Raw genomic sequence first — 16,208 nt, 5'->3', positions numbered from 1 at the left:
TCTAACACTCTGGTCAAATTACAATTTGGAGGGAACTGTCTGTATGTACAGTATTGATATTACCACTGTTTGCCAAGAGGCTTGTAGCCCATAGAACTACACACAGATTTCACATGATGCTTTCAGGGTTCCTGCTGGGCCTCCACCTTGCTAAAGAATGAGGTTATAATGAGAGATGTAATTGGAGGATCTTTTATGATCACAATATTACTCTAAATTCCCAGCTTACCTTTCTATTGTCCATTGCCATCTTTGACATTTACTTCCATCTTTGAAGGATACTTTAATTTTTCTTCCTATGGTGGTAAGATGAGCTATAATAATTCTCACTCTGAACTCTGCCTATTTTTTTCCTAATAGCATATGTTGCTTTAAATTATCATAAATCTTTAGGACCTCCACTGGGTACTGCTGAATTATTACTATCTGGGGAAGAGATAGCATGGAATAGTGGTTATAGTCAGAACAGATCCTGGGAGAACCAGGTTCAGATCCCTGTTCTGCCATAGAAGCTCTTTGGTTGACCTTGGACCCCTTGTACTCTTTCAGCCTAACCTACTTCACAGGGTTATTGTTGTAAGGGTAAAGTGTAGGAGAAGAGAATGCTGTGATAAACCACACTTGGTCTGCATTGGGCAGAAAAGAAGGGTATAAAGTTATTTCTTAGAGCCATGAAGTATACAGATTCAGAACTTATTACTTTGATAAAGTGTATGAAATTAGCACCCTTTTCAAACAGCCCTTATAAGCCCATTTAGGAGCCGGTTGCTAACAGATATTTTGTGTCCTTTCAGACACAACCATTTTGGCTCCTGGCTGCTAACAGATTTTTTTTTTAACCTTTTCATATAAAGCCACTTATATCCCATTTGCAAAGCAGGGATGAGCCTCTCCTTTTTTAGGAAAACTGCTTCCTTCCATTTTCAGGTCTACTTTGTGCTTCTGAATCATTGTAGTGTGGTGTTTGAAATGTCTCAGGTGCTTCCAAAAGGGCCATTTTCCCCCTGTCCTTTTTCGCAGGGCGTTCTTTTCCAACTTTTTTTTTTAAATCTTCTAATTTTTGCATATTCAAATGCTGGCAGTATAGCATTGAATTGCTATAGTGGTCTAACCCTCAATAGTTAGATTTTTTTTTTTAAGATGGAAAAGAACATGCCGTGATAAAGGGCAGGGGAAAAAGCAGCATAGTTTGAAATAGCCAGAGCATTTCAGACACAGCTCATTAACAGATTTAAATACACTGTATGAATGTTGCTTTACTCAGAATTGGGCCAACAATGGGTAACAACCAGTTTAGAATGGCAATGTAAAAGAGGCCAATGTCTCTTCCTTTCTCATTTTGCATACAGACTAGGAGCAAGATCTTTTGCTAATATAAACAAGTGTAACTTTAGCGGGACTATGTTCATTCCTATCAGCTGCTGATGCGACAGCAGATCATCTTATTAACTCAAAAACAGTATATTTAGTATGTGAGAACTAGTCTCTGACTAGGCATTTAACAGACAATACCATATACTCACATATATCTTACTTCCTTTCAGTGTCCATTACATTTGCTCTCCATCTCATACCTGCTCCCAGATACCCACAAAATAATATCTATTGCTTGGAATAAGCAGATGTTTGTCATGCCTGGATGTTTTAGCATAAAAGACCTGTATTTTATTAAGACATCAAGTGCAAAATGCAGGGAAATATTGAAATGAATTGCAAACCAGTAAAAACATATTTAATATCCGTCAAGTATAAGATGATTATGAGGCTGTAAAATGTTTACTCAGGAGAAGAATAAAGATGACAGATTGAAAGCATTCACTGCAGAAAAGGGGAAAATAATAGATGGGGACAAAGGAAAATCATGTTACAGCTCTCTCTGCTCTCAATGTATCCATAAAACTTGGCTTGTAACATTTCAGACCAGAGTTTAATATCATTTATTGCTTATTCCTTTAAAGTATGCTCTGGAGGGAGGAAAAATCACTGTTCAAATATTATCATATTTCAACCTGCTAAACAGTTTCATCTGCCAAAGAGACCAATAAAACTAAATAAAATTAAAAGATCATGCGTTTAATGAAATATAGTTCCATATTACTCTAATATATAGTACATAAGGAGCTTTACAGTGACTCCCAATGCACTGATCACTGTGCTGACTTTACAGATCAAGGGTTTATATAGACATTACAGGGGACATGTGGCTGCCACTGTCCCACGTCTTCCCAGTAATGTCTTGTAAAAGAAATGTGTGATGTGACATCACTGCATCCATCATTTCCCTGCCTCCACTTCAATTCATTGGTTGCCACCATTGAAGAGCACGGGGAAATTCTGAACATTCTCATTATCACATCCGGTGGTGTTTTGTGTTTTACTTGCTATTACTGGGAAGATGTGTGGGGGAGAGTAAGGCCAGTAGTAGCCGTGGAATGCATCTTTTAATGTTTTTTGATATGTGCATGTGTGTGTGTGCGCACCTGGAAGTCATGCCGACCTTTGGTGACTGACCCCTACTGGGGGCCTGGAGGATATTCAGAGAGGTGGCTGAATAAATCCTGCCATGCCTCCCACCTCTGGTATTTAAAGGAGGTCTCCCATCCAAGTACTTGCCAGGGTTGACCCTGCTTAGCTTTTGAGATCTGATGAGATGGGGCTTGCCTGGGCTATCCATGTCACGGAACCATGGACTGCATCTTTATTGTAACTAGAAAGTCATAAACTAAGGGTCTGGAGGATTCAATGTCTGTTCCAGCAGAACACCAAACAGTTGCACCTACTTACGTCAAGTGGCAACTTTGATTTGGCATGTTCTTGTAAAACAGGGGCCTCCAACCTTTTTGAGTTGGTCAGAATGACCACCACAGTGGCGAAGCCAGCCACAAAATAGTTGCTGCAGCTTACTTTCAGTCACACTGCAAAGATCATTTTGTTATGGTGGCAGATGTTGCCAAAGCAATGTTTTTAAAATCTGCACAAGCAATCAAATCTCCAGTGGCCAATCAGAAGCCTTGTTGGACCAAAGGGTCAACTTCCTAAAAATACTTGGCAGGCACCAGGAAAGATGCCAGCAGGTGTCATGGTGCCCATGGGCACCATGTTGGGGACCCCTGTTGTAAAGCTGTGGTAACTCAGAACCAGTGGAACATAATGTTGACAATTTGAGTTTTCAGGCATGATGCTCCACATTCCCACTTCTTTGAACAGAATGGCACAACAAACATGCAATTACAGAATTGTAGAAGTCCCAGTATGTACACATACACCCCTCCAAAATCCCCATCAGCTTTCCACTAGCAAATCCAAAAGTTCTGCTATCAGTTCTTCTCAGACTTGCTCTGTCAGGCAAAACTGGTTTCAAGCAGGTGAAAATAACCAGCATTTGAGTGACCTGGAACAGCAAACTACCCATTCAGGTCCATAGCCATCCCCCCATGACCAGGACATGCTCAAGCCTAACAGGATAACCATGTCTCCTTAGCAATTTCTAGCACAGGTATAGAAGAGTGTGTCAGTATGTAACAGGTACAGCATAGGGTTGCCAAGTCATGCCTTGCCGGGCTCTGGGAGCCGGCCCCGGATGCACGTGCGCGCGTGCGTAGCGCGCACGCGCTGCCAACACGTCACCAGAAGTGACGCGCGACGTCAACCACGTTGAGGGCGTGGCCCCAATCATCGGAGGGAAAACCATAGAGTTTTCCCTCCGACGATCCGGGCCACGCCCCCAACGTGATCGACATGGTTGCGTCACCTCTGATGACGCTGCCATGCTGCGCTTCCGGGGGGCGAAGTTCCCCTCAGGGCCTGATTCCGCAGTGGCGGAAATCGGGCCTCCAAAGCGGGGGTTTACCTGCCCCCACCCCCACTTGGCAGCCCTAGTACAGCATCACAGGGCAAAGGTGAAATGGTATCATGCAAGAAGGAATGTTCCAGGCCTAAGAAATTCAACTGGCTAAACCTAGGATTCCGAATAATTCCCAATAATATTCCAGTGTGTGCTGTCCTTTAGTTATAGTGTTCCGTGCCAAGAATAATTAATAGTAACACCTATTTTAAGCTGGAGAAAAATGAGAGGATGAATCAGGCTGCAGATTTCCTAAAGATGTGCCCAAAAAGTCAGGAACTACAGCCTATCTAACTATTCTTTATACCACTAGAACTGTGTCAACTCCTTTCCAAAGAGTTTTGAAATACTGCAGGGGGTTTTTTTAACTGCAAAGACTCTCCATGACCCAAGGCCATATTCCTTGACAGCCAGATGCACAGATGAGGGAGACTGATGCACATAGCCAGAAGTGTTTTGGAGATTTTTCCTGCTGGTTAATCAGATGGCAGAACAGCTAAGCCACTTTTCCATTTAGCATAGGGTTGTTTGTTCAGCCAGTTGATCAGCATCTGTGAAAAACTTTCAAAACTCTTCTAGTTCTGTGCACTCAAAACTATCAGTTGTATATTATGCTAATTTGTACAGGTATTAGATCAGTGAATGAGGGAAAAGGTTATATTTCAGCAGATCTATTATTAACTTAGTTTTCAAATTTTGCTTCTCTTTTTTTGGAACATTGTGAAGAAATTTGTCCACAATTTTATGTGTATCTCTTAGATAATTTCTGACATATATCAGCCTAAATGAAAGCAGAATCAAACCCAACTCACTCAAAAATACTGTAATATTACTCCCTCTGCTGGTTCTAAAACAGTAGTTTTCTATACTGATGCATAAGGAAAGGAAATAAATAAAATGTTAGAAATGCAGATTTGGCATTTTGCTAAATAAACCATTATTTAAAATACACATACCCTTTTTAAAAACATCCCTGTGTGTGAAAACATAATTGTTTTTTAAAATGTAGTTAGTAGCTGTGAAACATTTTGGACAATTTAAAACAAAATTTCTGTATTTCCAGGTCACATACAGCTAACATTTGTTTCTGTTCCACTAGAACAGGAGCCCCTGGTCATGAGCCGTAAACATAAAGGTCACAGAAGCTGCTCCACAGCTGGGAGACATCTAGAATGATGCTGGCAGAAAATTCGTAATGAATCTGACTGAAGGTGCTATACTGCTCATTGGAAGACCTATAGAAGACAGTTACTGTGGAAAAGAAATGTTTCTTCTCTGTGAACGTCGCATCAGCGAGTTTATGACCATCCCAGTTGTTTAAGGTATCACAGCATCTGCTGACTCCTAAATCTGAGACTTTATTGTATCAGGAACAGATCTGAAATTGTATCCATCAAAGATGGAGGTCCTGCACCTGAGTCACGGGGGATTGGGATTGGGAATCAGGCTCCCAACCTTTGACAGGGCCCCAATGGTGCTGATGTCCAAGGTGAAGAGCCTGGGAGTGTTCCTGGGTGCCTCACTAACTATGGAGGCCCAGGTTGCCACCACTGCCAGGTCTGCTTTTTTCCATCTGAGACATATCAGGCAGTTGGCCCCATATCTCACCAACTGGGATTTAGCTATAGTGATCCTTGCAGTGGTCGCTTCCAGATTGGATTATTGCAATTTTGTGTGGGGCTGCCCTTGGCTCTGCTCCAGAAACTGCAGCTAGTGCAGAATGCAGCAGCATGGGTGCTGACTTTGTCGTCTGTGCAGGCACGTATCCACCCTATGCTGCGCGAACTGTACTGGCTGCCTATTGAGTATCGGATCCGTTTCAAGGTGCTGATGCTTACCTTCAAAGCCCTATACGGCCAGGGGGCTGAATATCTGTGAGACCGCCTCTCCCCTTATGAGCCCCAGAGGGCTTTACTACCTGCCAATTAGCATCTTCTGGTGATCCCCAGCCCCAGAGACGTTTCTCTTGCTTCAACTAGGGCCAGGGTTTTTTCGGCCCTGGCCCCTATCTGATGGAATGAGCTCCCATATGAGATCAGGGCCCTGTGGTACCTTTTACAGTTCTGCAGGGCCTGTAAGACAAGGCTCTTCCACCAGGTTTTTTGTTCAGGCGGCAGGCATCCCCTCCTCTATTGAGCCTCCCCTTCAGTGGGTCAGATCTGTGTTCACCATCTAGGAACTCTAATCTGAAAAACATCATCTGTCGAGGCACTGATTAGCACACAGGAATTTAGTTGTATTTTTATTGATGTATTTTAATTGTTATTTTAAAAAAAATTATGTGGTAATTGATGGAACCTGCCCTGAGCCTGCTACGCAGGTAGGGCGGGATACAAATCCAATAACATAAAATAAAATTAGATCTGATACTTTTGCAAAGTACTTTGCTGATAAAATATGATGTATATGCTCTGATCTGGATCCTGGTTGTAATATAGGTCAGTCAGAAGAAATGGCTAATACATCACCTGGTCTGTTTATGGACCATTTGGACCCAATTAACATTAAGGATGTTGACAGGATCCTGGGATCTCTGAAGGCCCTGGATCCGTGCCCATCTTGGCACCTAAAATCATGTAAGGACCACATAAATGAGCCCTTGGTGTCTACCATAAATCAATCACTAACGCAGGGCACTTCCCTCAGCCACACAAAAAGGAAGTTTTGTCCACTACTTTAAAAACCATCTCTACAGAAAAACAATGTGGCCAGTTATTGCTCAGTCTCTAATCTGCCCTTTCTGGTCAAAGTGTTTGAGCAAGCAGTAGCAGACAAACTCCAGGTCTATTTGGATAATTCATCTGCTCTGGACTCTTTTCAGTCTGGCTTCAGGTTGGGCTATGGGACAGAGGCAGCCCTGGTAGTTTAAGTTGATGGCCTCTGTCTGAATACAGACAAAAGCCATGCCTCTTTGTTGCTCCTGCAGGACTCACCTGCAGCCTTTGATACAGTGGACTATGCCATCTTGTTGAGGCGTTTGGCGACAGAAGTAGGCATCAGAGGGTCCCAGTCACACGGGCCGTAAAATGCGGGGGGGGGAGTGTGGCAGTTTGGCCCAGAGAAAATAACGCACAGCCGCCCGATCACAGGTCCCGTCGAGGTCCTGTGGGTAGGGGCGAGGTGGCGATCACATGACGATCCTGCAGCGCGGCAAAGAAGCTGCGCGGCGCGATCTCACCAACGGCATGCGCGATTCTGCAGAGCAATGGAACTTTCACTTTCCTCTTCGTGCGCATGCGCCACTGGGTGCTTGTGCGCATCCTGTGGAGACTTGGGGAAAAAAACAACCTGTTTGCAACGGGACATGGGTGGGCACCGGATGCCACGGACTACCACCGGAAACGCGATCAGACGCCAGCCCTTGCCCCGCAGTTTCCGGAAACTAGTACCTCGGAGGTACACACATTACCTAAACTGACTGAAATAATAGAATGTCCAAGTATATCTATCATCCTCCATCTTGTGGTGCTGTGGCAGCAAATACTAAAGCTGGCTAGATCTTGCCTTAGAATCTGGCTATGTAATAGCATGAGATAGTGTTTCAGTTAGGCCACACAAAAATATTCTGGGTTATTCTGTTAGAATTTCCCTGTACTGAAGATCAGCTGCTAAACCTAAAGCAAGCTGGCATGAAGGCTTCAGAATGGCGATAAGGAGCAGACAGACAAGGAACCTTTAATTTTGTTCTCTTTTTTACATTAGTTAAGGAGACATTCTCAAGAGGCTGCCTCAGCTTTGGCTTTCCCTCTGTCTATGTATTGTAGTGCTTCTTAATTAATAAGAATAACAATGCATAATAGTGGTAATAAGGATAGCTAGTGGTTCTTACAATGACATTGGCAGAAAGCCACTGAAGTGATGAATTTAAGCTATACGCCACTGTATATTTGTGGCCACATTTTCTGATATAATCAGCTCAGATTATCATTATAGAGCTGACCCAGTGAAAGGCAACATATGGGCCATGGGCAGCAATGCAGATCTATGACATGTTTTCATGGCTTCTGAAAGAATCATGAGAATCTTGGTTTTCAATTTTTGAGGAGAAAAAAGAAATTTTACTCTTTATGGTTACAGAGGTATGTTTGATCGTGTGGAGCAAAGCCAAAAGACCAAAAAAAAAAGTGAGATAATAAAGCAGAAGCACTTCCATGATTTGCATTCATAGATCATTATTTTTCAAGAGAAGAATGATACATGATGCAGATCTGCAATCAGGATTTCCTGTGGTTCTTTTTAAAGGCAAACACATGGTTTATTTATGGGGGGGGTAGTTCACATCAGAGTGACCGCACAGACAAGGAGGATGTTAAGCCTCTCCCCCACACCATGCATATCATACTCATGTAGTCGCTGTTTGCCTAGTAGTTTGCCAAACAGAAAAACAAATGAATCTGCAGGGGGAAATATTTCTGGTATGAGTAGGAAAGTGGGGTTGGAACATAAGAACATAAGAGACGCCAATGTTGGATCAGGCCAAAGGCCCATCCAGTCCAACACTCTGTATCACACAGTGGCCAGAAATACCAGTGCCATCAGGAGGTCCAGCAGTGGGGCCAGGACATTAGAAGCCCTCACACTGTTGACCCCCCCAAGCACCAAGAAGACAGAGTCCCTATCTATACCTTGTGGCTAATAGCCACTGATGGACCTCTGCTCCATATGCTTATCTAATTCCCTTTTGAAGCTGTCCATGCTTGTAGCCGCCACCACTTCCTGTGGCAGTGAATTCCATGTGTTAATCACTCTTTGGGTGAAGAAGTACTTCCTTTTATCTGTTCTAACCCGACTGCTCAGCAATTTTATTGAGTGCCCACGAGTTCTTGTATTGTGAGAAAGGGAGAAAAGTACCTCTTTCTCTACCTGCTCTATCCCATGCATAATCTTATAAACCTCAATCATGTCACCCCTCAGTCGTCATTTCTCCAAGCTAAAGAGCCCTAAGCGCTTTAACCTTTCCTCATAGGGAAAGTGTTCCAACCCTTTTATCATTCGAGTTGCCCTTTTCTGCACTTTTTCCAAAGCTATAATATCCTTTTTAAGGTGTGGTGACCAGAACTGCACACAGTATTCCAAATGAGGTCGCACCATTGAATTATATAGGGGCATTATGATATTGGCTGCTCTGTTTTCAATACCCTTCCTAATAATCCCCAGCATAGCATTAGCCTTTTTTATTGTAGTCACACACTGTCTCGACATTTTCAGTGAGTTATCTACTACAACTCCAAGATCTCTCTCTCGATCAGTCTCTGCCAGTTCAGACCCCATCAATGTGTATTTATATTTAGGATTTTTGGCTCCAATGTGCATCACCTTGCACTTGGCCACATTGAACCCCATTTGCCATGTTGACGCCTACTTGCCCATCCTTGAAAGATCCCTTTGGAGTGCCTCGCAATCCTCACTGGTTTTCACCACCCTGAACAACTTCATATCATCCGCAAATTTAGCCACTTCACTGCTTACTCCCAACTCCAAATCATTAATGAACAAGTTAAAAAGCAGTGGACCAAGTACTGATCCCTGCGGTACCCCACTGCTTACCACCCTCCACTGAGAAAATTGCCCATTTATACTCACTCTCTGTTTTCTATTAATTAGCCAGTTTTTGATCCATAAAAGGACTTGTCCTTTTATCCCATGATTTTTGAGCTTACTTAGGAGCCTTTGATGAGGAACTTTATCAAAAGCTTTCTGGGTTCTAATTTAGGGTTTGGTTGTTGCCTAAGAAAATCCCTGATGAGTCTTGGCTCTTTTTAAAAAGGAGGGGGACTGCTCCAGATTCCACATATGGAAGGTACCACACCAACAGCAATAAGCTGTATCAGTGTTTGCTACAAGCAGGTTCTTTCCCTTCTACAGCGGTAATACCAATCAGTAAAAATGTAGCCCCAGACTGAAGTGAGATTCCAGTAGTATGGGTTTCCCCTGGACTCCATTTACTTCAATGGAGGAATCTACTCTTATTGTCATATCTAGTCTGCAAATTTAACCAACATATATAGACCATTAACTCTTTTCCTCCTCTCCATCACACCCCACCTCCAAGAAGACCTATAACAGCTGATAGCCCAGCTGGAAGTCAGGTCAATGGAGCTATCACCCAGCCAATTGCAGAAAGGAATGCCTTTCTGACTCAGCTCAAGTTCCTAATAGGCAGCGCTGTCAGCTCTCTCCCCAGAATTGCACTAATATGGGGGCCAAACCCACTAATAATGGGATTTTGTTGATGGAGTGCTGCACTTTGCAAGGGAATCCAACAGTGTTTTTTCTTCTTTCAGTTTTGAGAAACAGCCCGATGGTACAATGAGTTAAAGGCCAGTGGTCAGTAGACAGGTGACAGACGGGTGACAACAACCTCAGGGAGGCCATAAATGGGCACCCGCCACCTCAACCAAAGGCCTGGCGGAACAGCTCTGTCTTGCAGGCCCTGCGGAATTGAAGGAGATCCCGCAGGGCCCTAGTCTCAATAGGGAGCATGTTCCACCAGGCTGGGGCCAGGACAGAGAAAGCCCTGGCCCTGATCAAGGCAAGATGGGTGTCCTTTGGGCCAGGGACCACCAGGAGATGTTGATCTTTCGAGCGTAACGCTCTTTGAGGCGTATATGGGAAGAGGCGGTCCCTTAGATATGTTGGTCCCAGGCCCTATAAGGCTTTGAAGGTCAAAACCAACACCTTGAAGCAAATCCGGTACTCAACTGGCAACCAATGCAGTTGGCGGAGCACGTGCCCACACAGGTGTTGACATCAGCAGGCGCGCCGCCACATTCTGCACAGTTGTAATTTCCTTGTTGGCTGCCACCACCCATCTGTCTTGGCAGTGCCTTTCTGCCCTTGTGCCATTGTTTGGGTGCAACAGTGCTGTTGCTGGGGGACTCCAGACTCTGCAGCCCTACTGCGGAAACATTTGCTTGCTCCCTGGCTTGTGCAGGATCTAGTGGCACCACCGTTGTGCTGGCAGACGCCCAACACCACCACAGCAGCCCTCAGGCCTGGACTGCCCATCTATAGATAACTGTACACTGGTTCTGTGATGTCATCAGGTTTGTTTTTCTTACAGAAAAATAACATTACTTGACTCTTGATCATGTTATTTTACAGCATTACAGAGTCCACACCACAGTTAAAGGCTACCCCAAAACAGATATTTAGCATTTGATCATAGGAGATAAGAGTCCATAATTATCATTAAATGAATATGTACAGACAGGCATTCAAGTTAAATGGCGCAGTGTTGGACAATAAGAATGACATTCAGTTTTGAAGAATTTGGCGTATGGTTAGAAAAGAAGCTAAGTGAAAAAATGGGAGTATGAAAATAACTTTTTGTGTATGCTTAGTTGTTGTTGTTTAATTAAATTCTGTTATTCGTATGTAGCTGTGCCATGTAGTGAAAAGTATTTATTTATATGTTTATTTAATTTATATCCTGCCCTCCCCCATCAAGGCAGGCTCAGGGCGGTTGTAATGATTGTAGTAGTATGTAATGATTGCAGTAGGAAAGAGCAAGAATCCACCAGCACCTTAAAGACTAACAAAATTTGTGGCAGGGTATAAGCTTTCGTGAGTCACTGCTCACTTCTTTAGAATCTTCAGTATCTGAAGAAGTGAGCAGTGACTCACAAAAGCTCATACCCTGCCAAAAATTTTGTTAGTCTTTAAGGTGCTGGTGGACTCTTGCTGTTTTCTGCTGCTACAGACAGACAAACACAGCTATCCATCTTGATCTATGTAATAATTGTTTGTTTTTACTGTGGTTTACACTATTGTTAGATTTATTATGCACCTCAATTACTACCCTGCTAGATAGACAATAGTTTGACTTTAATTATTGACCATCTGGCCACATTCTATGACTAAACCAAACAAAAACCCCAGATCCAAATATTTTCGGTTTTGCAACAGTTCAAACAGATAAAATCTCATCTTTATGACAGGTCCTTATCTCCCTAGTGAATGAAGCTGATTCTCTCAGCTTTACTAAATTAGACACCTAAACCCTCAGTTTGGAAAATGGACTTCAACATGATTGTGTCTTATTGCATATAGGAAGCTACATGTGCCTTAAAAATAATAGATACTACAGATATAAAAACCATGAGGCACCCTGGCTGTCTCCTACACTCAGACGTCAGGCACCACTCGCAGTGGGTGGACCCTCTTTTTCTGATTGCACCAGGCACCAGACAGTGTGCCTTAATTGCTAACAGCAGTGCAGAAAGCACTGCTAGCTGTCTTTTAAACTCTTTATAATAGCTTAGCATCAGTAGAACAGAAAACAGTAAAAGCGGTAACAGACATGAATGTTCTTATTCTCCATAGTGGATCTCCAATAGGAACATGCCTACAATAGAGATCAAAGATGATTTAGCTGTCATGGCATTCATCCCCTGATGTATTTTGGTTCTATGAAAACTACACTTTCCAGAATTTCTTGTGAGACACTGTGACAGTTAGGCCTGTTTATAGTTGCCCTTTTGACCCAACAATGGCCCCTTTTGAGGGATATTGTAACAGAACGCTTGAAATTGGCTCAAGTACATGGGAAGTCACTTCACGCAAACAGCTTCCCATGTGAAGTTGTGCCCTAATTCTTGTTGTCAAGCAGAAAACAATGCCACTGTTGTAACAGATTGTAGATTGACCATAACAAAGATTCGTTAGCATATACCTTGGTATGTTATACTCCAACACCTAGGAGATATAAATGTCACCCTCTTAAACTTCTCACTTTTAAAATGGAGAAAGAAAACTAGATCCTGGCATAAATACCCTAGTGCCAATTACAGTTGCTGCCCCTGAATTTAGAACAGAAGGGTTTTTTATGTTTTATGTTTTCAGCACAAAACAATATGACACAATGGATTTTAACAAATCCTCAAATCTAAAAAAGTATAAAGAAAGATAAAGTAGCAACACCAAAATCCTTGAGGCAGTGTTTGGCAGAGACATACCCACCCACACATACCCCTTATGAACTATGATAGCTGCATACTCAGTAAACAGGAGAAATGAGGCAAAGTTGGGGGAGAAGAGACAGCACCTACCAGGCTTAATCTCCAGCAACTTCAACCTGGAGTCTTCAGGAGGATGTAAACGTCTCTTTTTGCGCCAGCAGCGAGCTGGATATGTATAGAGCTGACCTGGGGCTAGTCCTGAGGGTTAAAAACAGTAAACAAGAAAATAAAGCACTTGCATTCTTTGTTTAACTGTCAGATTGTCATTAGATTGTCTAGATTCCTGATTTACTCATTTTTCACATCCTGAATGATAATTATTATATTATATTATGTTATATGTAGGAGGTTTTTTACCCACTTCCCACAAACCCACTTAAAAGTAATCAAAGCAGTTAATCAAAATAATTTTAAAAATAACCATTTAATATTGTTAAATTATATTTTTTAAATCATACCTTTCAGAGAGTGTCTGCCCCTATGTAAAAAAGGAATAAGAACCTGATGGACTTTACCTGGCACGTAAAAGGCAGTACTGGTAGACAGCTACACTACCCCCATGGTATGTGTGACATGATTCCATCCATTGTCCCATGTTGTTTAACAGGCAACTGAAACTGTGATGAAATTGTCTGGAGATTTGGACTCATTATTCATCAGTACGTGGATGGCACCTTACCTCTATTTCTGCTTTTCAGCAAATCCAGTTGAGATAGTGGATGCCCTGAATAAAAGTCTGAAAGCAGTAATGGGTTGGAGGAGGACCAATAATCTGAATCTGAATCCAGCATAAGGATTTTAAATAAGAATTGGTTCCTGGATCCTTTGCAGTGGACTAAAGTAGGCTTGGGAGTAAAGTCCCAAGGATGAAGCAGTGGCTTGAGTAAGAATTCCAGCTCCAGCTTTGGAAATTCCTGGAGGTTTGGGGACAGTAACTCGAGAGAGGGAAGTATGGGGGAGTTCAGTGGGGAAGTGATGCCATATGATCTGCCTGTGAACCTGTCATTTTGGGCAGAGGAATTAATCTCTGCAGTCCAGAGATCAGTTGTAATTCTGGGAGAACTCCAGCCCCACCTCGAGGTTGGCAACTCTGTGCTTCAGGCAGCAGACAGCTGAGGAAGGACCACTGGCCTACATCCAAGCTCTGGGCCAAATAACATGATAGCAACTATAGATGTTTAAATAATTCTTTTTTAAAAGCTGCAGGAGGGCCCAAGAGTGTCCACAGCATAGATCTCTCCCAGAATTACATAGATCAATTCCCTTAGAGAAAATGGGTGCTTTGGAGAGTGGACTCTGGCATTATACAACCGTAGTTCACAGTGTTAAGGAAGGGGAGGATAACTCCCACCTCTCACCATTTCCCCAATGGAAATACCCCACTGGGCTGCTTTAAGGCCTGCAAAGGTGGGGGGACAGGTACATTTCATCACTGAGTTCTAGCATTTGCATTGAGAATATTTTGCCTTTAGAATATTTTAGCTGGTGTTCTAGCAACCAAAAGGGCCTATTAACCCCCCAAAAAAAATCCTTTGCAACTTCACTTGTACAAAATGAAACCTGCAGCATTGAGGCATTTGAGGTTGCGGCATTGAGGCATTTGAGGTTGCAGCACAGCTATTCAGCATGGCACAGAATTCAGCTCCCCGTTAGACGTGTTTTTCCTATCCTTTGTCATCTTACACCTTTGCCTAAACATTCTCTAAGTATATCCAATGCTACTATGCTGGAGCCAATACAACATTGAAAGGAGTTACCAAGAAAAAAAATTATATTTATGAGCACCAGAAGAAAAATCTCCATGTTTGACATGGACCATAATAAGGATGAAAGCAAACACACTGCTTTCTTTAAAATGGTTTGCCCTCCCACCAAGGGGAAACAAAACAAAATTTTCAAAAAGAAATGTGTTATGTATTGGGTTATCTGTTTCTTTAAAAAGTGTGAGCTTCGGTCACAAGCTCCATAGACTGTCAGCATTCTAAACAAAGCAACTGGATTGGTCACTGTTGCTAACAGACCAATCCAGAGAGATTCTGACTTTCAGTGGGAATGATTCCCATTGGACCGAAGCACTCATCTTTGATTGGTTGTTATTGTTCCAGGGGGTGTGGTTTTCCTGGTTCAAACTGTATATAGTTGGGTCATTCTGTGTGTTGTCTGTCTGTGTTCTGAGCTTATAAAGTATTCACTTGTTTGAAACGCTGCTTCGATCTCAGTACATAATAAAACCAAAGTTTTCCTTGGTTATATTCAAATGTCATGACAGCCCAGGTAACAAACTGCAGATAAACCCAGAATGTCTTCAACTTTCCACATGGACAGGACAGGAAGGAAGAGATGATGTGAGCTGGAGGACTTCCTGGCTCATTCATATCATGAACGAACAAGTACAAGCCACTCTGAAATATCCAGCTTTCTGTGACAACAAGTGTTCGGATGCAATTTAGCCAATCCACCCTACTTTTTCTCAAGGCTGAAAAATTCTGGGGTGACACACAAAGGAATGGCAAGCTGCATAGTCACTGGGATCCACAGGATTGTGCTAGCACTGCTTCCGGTCTATGGAACAGCGATGGTGGATGCTCTTCCCACAACAGGGAAGGGTGGTTCGCACACTGGCGGCCTGGAGGGGTGCCACCTCAAGTGACACCCCCGTGGAGCCTTTGTGATAGGCTCCAGGCCAGGGGGCCTTTGAGGGGTAGCCTCTTCAATGGCGTAATGCCGGAGAATTGAGGCTCCCCCTCTGCCCCGACGGTCCAGTTGCTGAGTGGCCTTTGGACATAAGCTGGACTGACCGGGACAAGCGCCGGAGATCAAGCAGAATGGCATAAAACTGAGTGTGGTCAAAGAAACTGACCGACAATGAACATGAGTTCTGAATAAAATGGAGTAGTTTGAAAAGCGATCCCCCCTCCTCGCGGTTGAAAACAGTGTTTGCAAAGAGGGACGCCTCTTGTGTGAATGAGCAGCTAACAGACACGAAGGGGGAGGGGGGAGGAAGTAAACCGAAAGTGTTTTGAGAGACTTCTCTGAATCGCGAACTCGTTTGGCGAGTTTTCCAAGTTGTGTGGAAGTGGCAGAAACTGTAAACAAAACAGGAAAGATGGCGGCCCAGCAGAGAATTGTGAATGAGCAGCTAACAGACACGAAGGGGGAGGGGGGAGGAAGTAAACCGAAAGTGTTTTGAGAGACTTCTCTGAATCGCGAACTCGTTTGGCGAGTTTTCCAAGTTGTGTGGAAGTGGCAGAAACTGTAAACAAAACAGGAAAGATGGCGGCCCAGCAGAGAACGTTTAAAACAAAGCTGGGCAGTCAGAGTCCGAGACCAGAAGAGGGAGCAGATGTCCTCAAACTCCTGGCGGATATACTCAAGCCAGTGATGCAGCAACTCAATGGTATTAA

The 16,208-nt window shown here is 43.2% G+C and overlaps 1 protein-coding gene across 1 annotated transcript in view; it reads right to left on the bottom strand.

Moving 5' to 3' along the window:
• Positions 1 to 16,208, bottom strand: part of DPF3 (D4, zinc and double PHD fingers, family 3) — a 241,123-nt gene that overhangs the window by 90,783 nt on the left and 134,132 nt on the right. The window contains exon 3 of the mRNA XM_015420042.1: positions 12,895 to 13,002. Within this exon, the coding sequence (XP_015275528.1) occupies positions 12,895 to 13,002 (108 nt within the window). The remainder of the gene's footprint in view (positions 1 to 12,894; positions 13,003 to 16,208) is intronic.

Source organism: Gekko japonicus, unplaced genomic scaffold (genome assembly GCF_001447785.1).
Source record: "Gekko japonicus isolate JY-2015 unplaced genomic scaffold, Gekko_japonicus_V1.1 scaffold27, whole genome shotgun sequence".
NCBI classification, from domain to species: Eukaryota; Metazoa; Chordata; class Lepidosauria; order Squamata; family Gekkonidae; genus Gekko; species Gekko japonicus.
The sequence above is the reverse complement of the archived record's forward strand: the minus strand, read 5'-3'. Positions and strand labels throughout refer to the sequence as shown.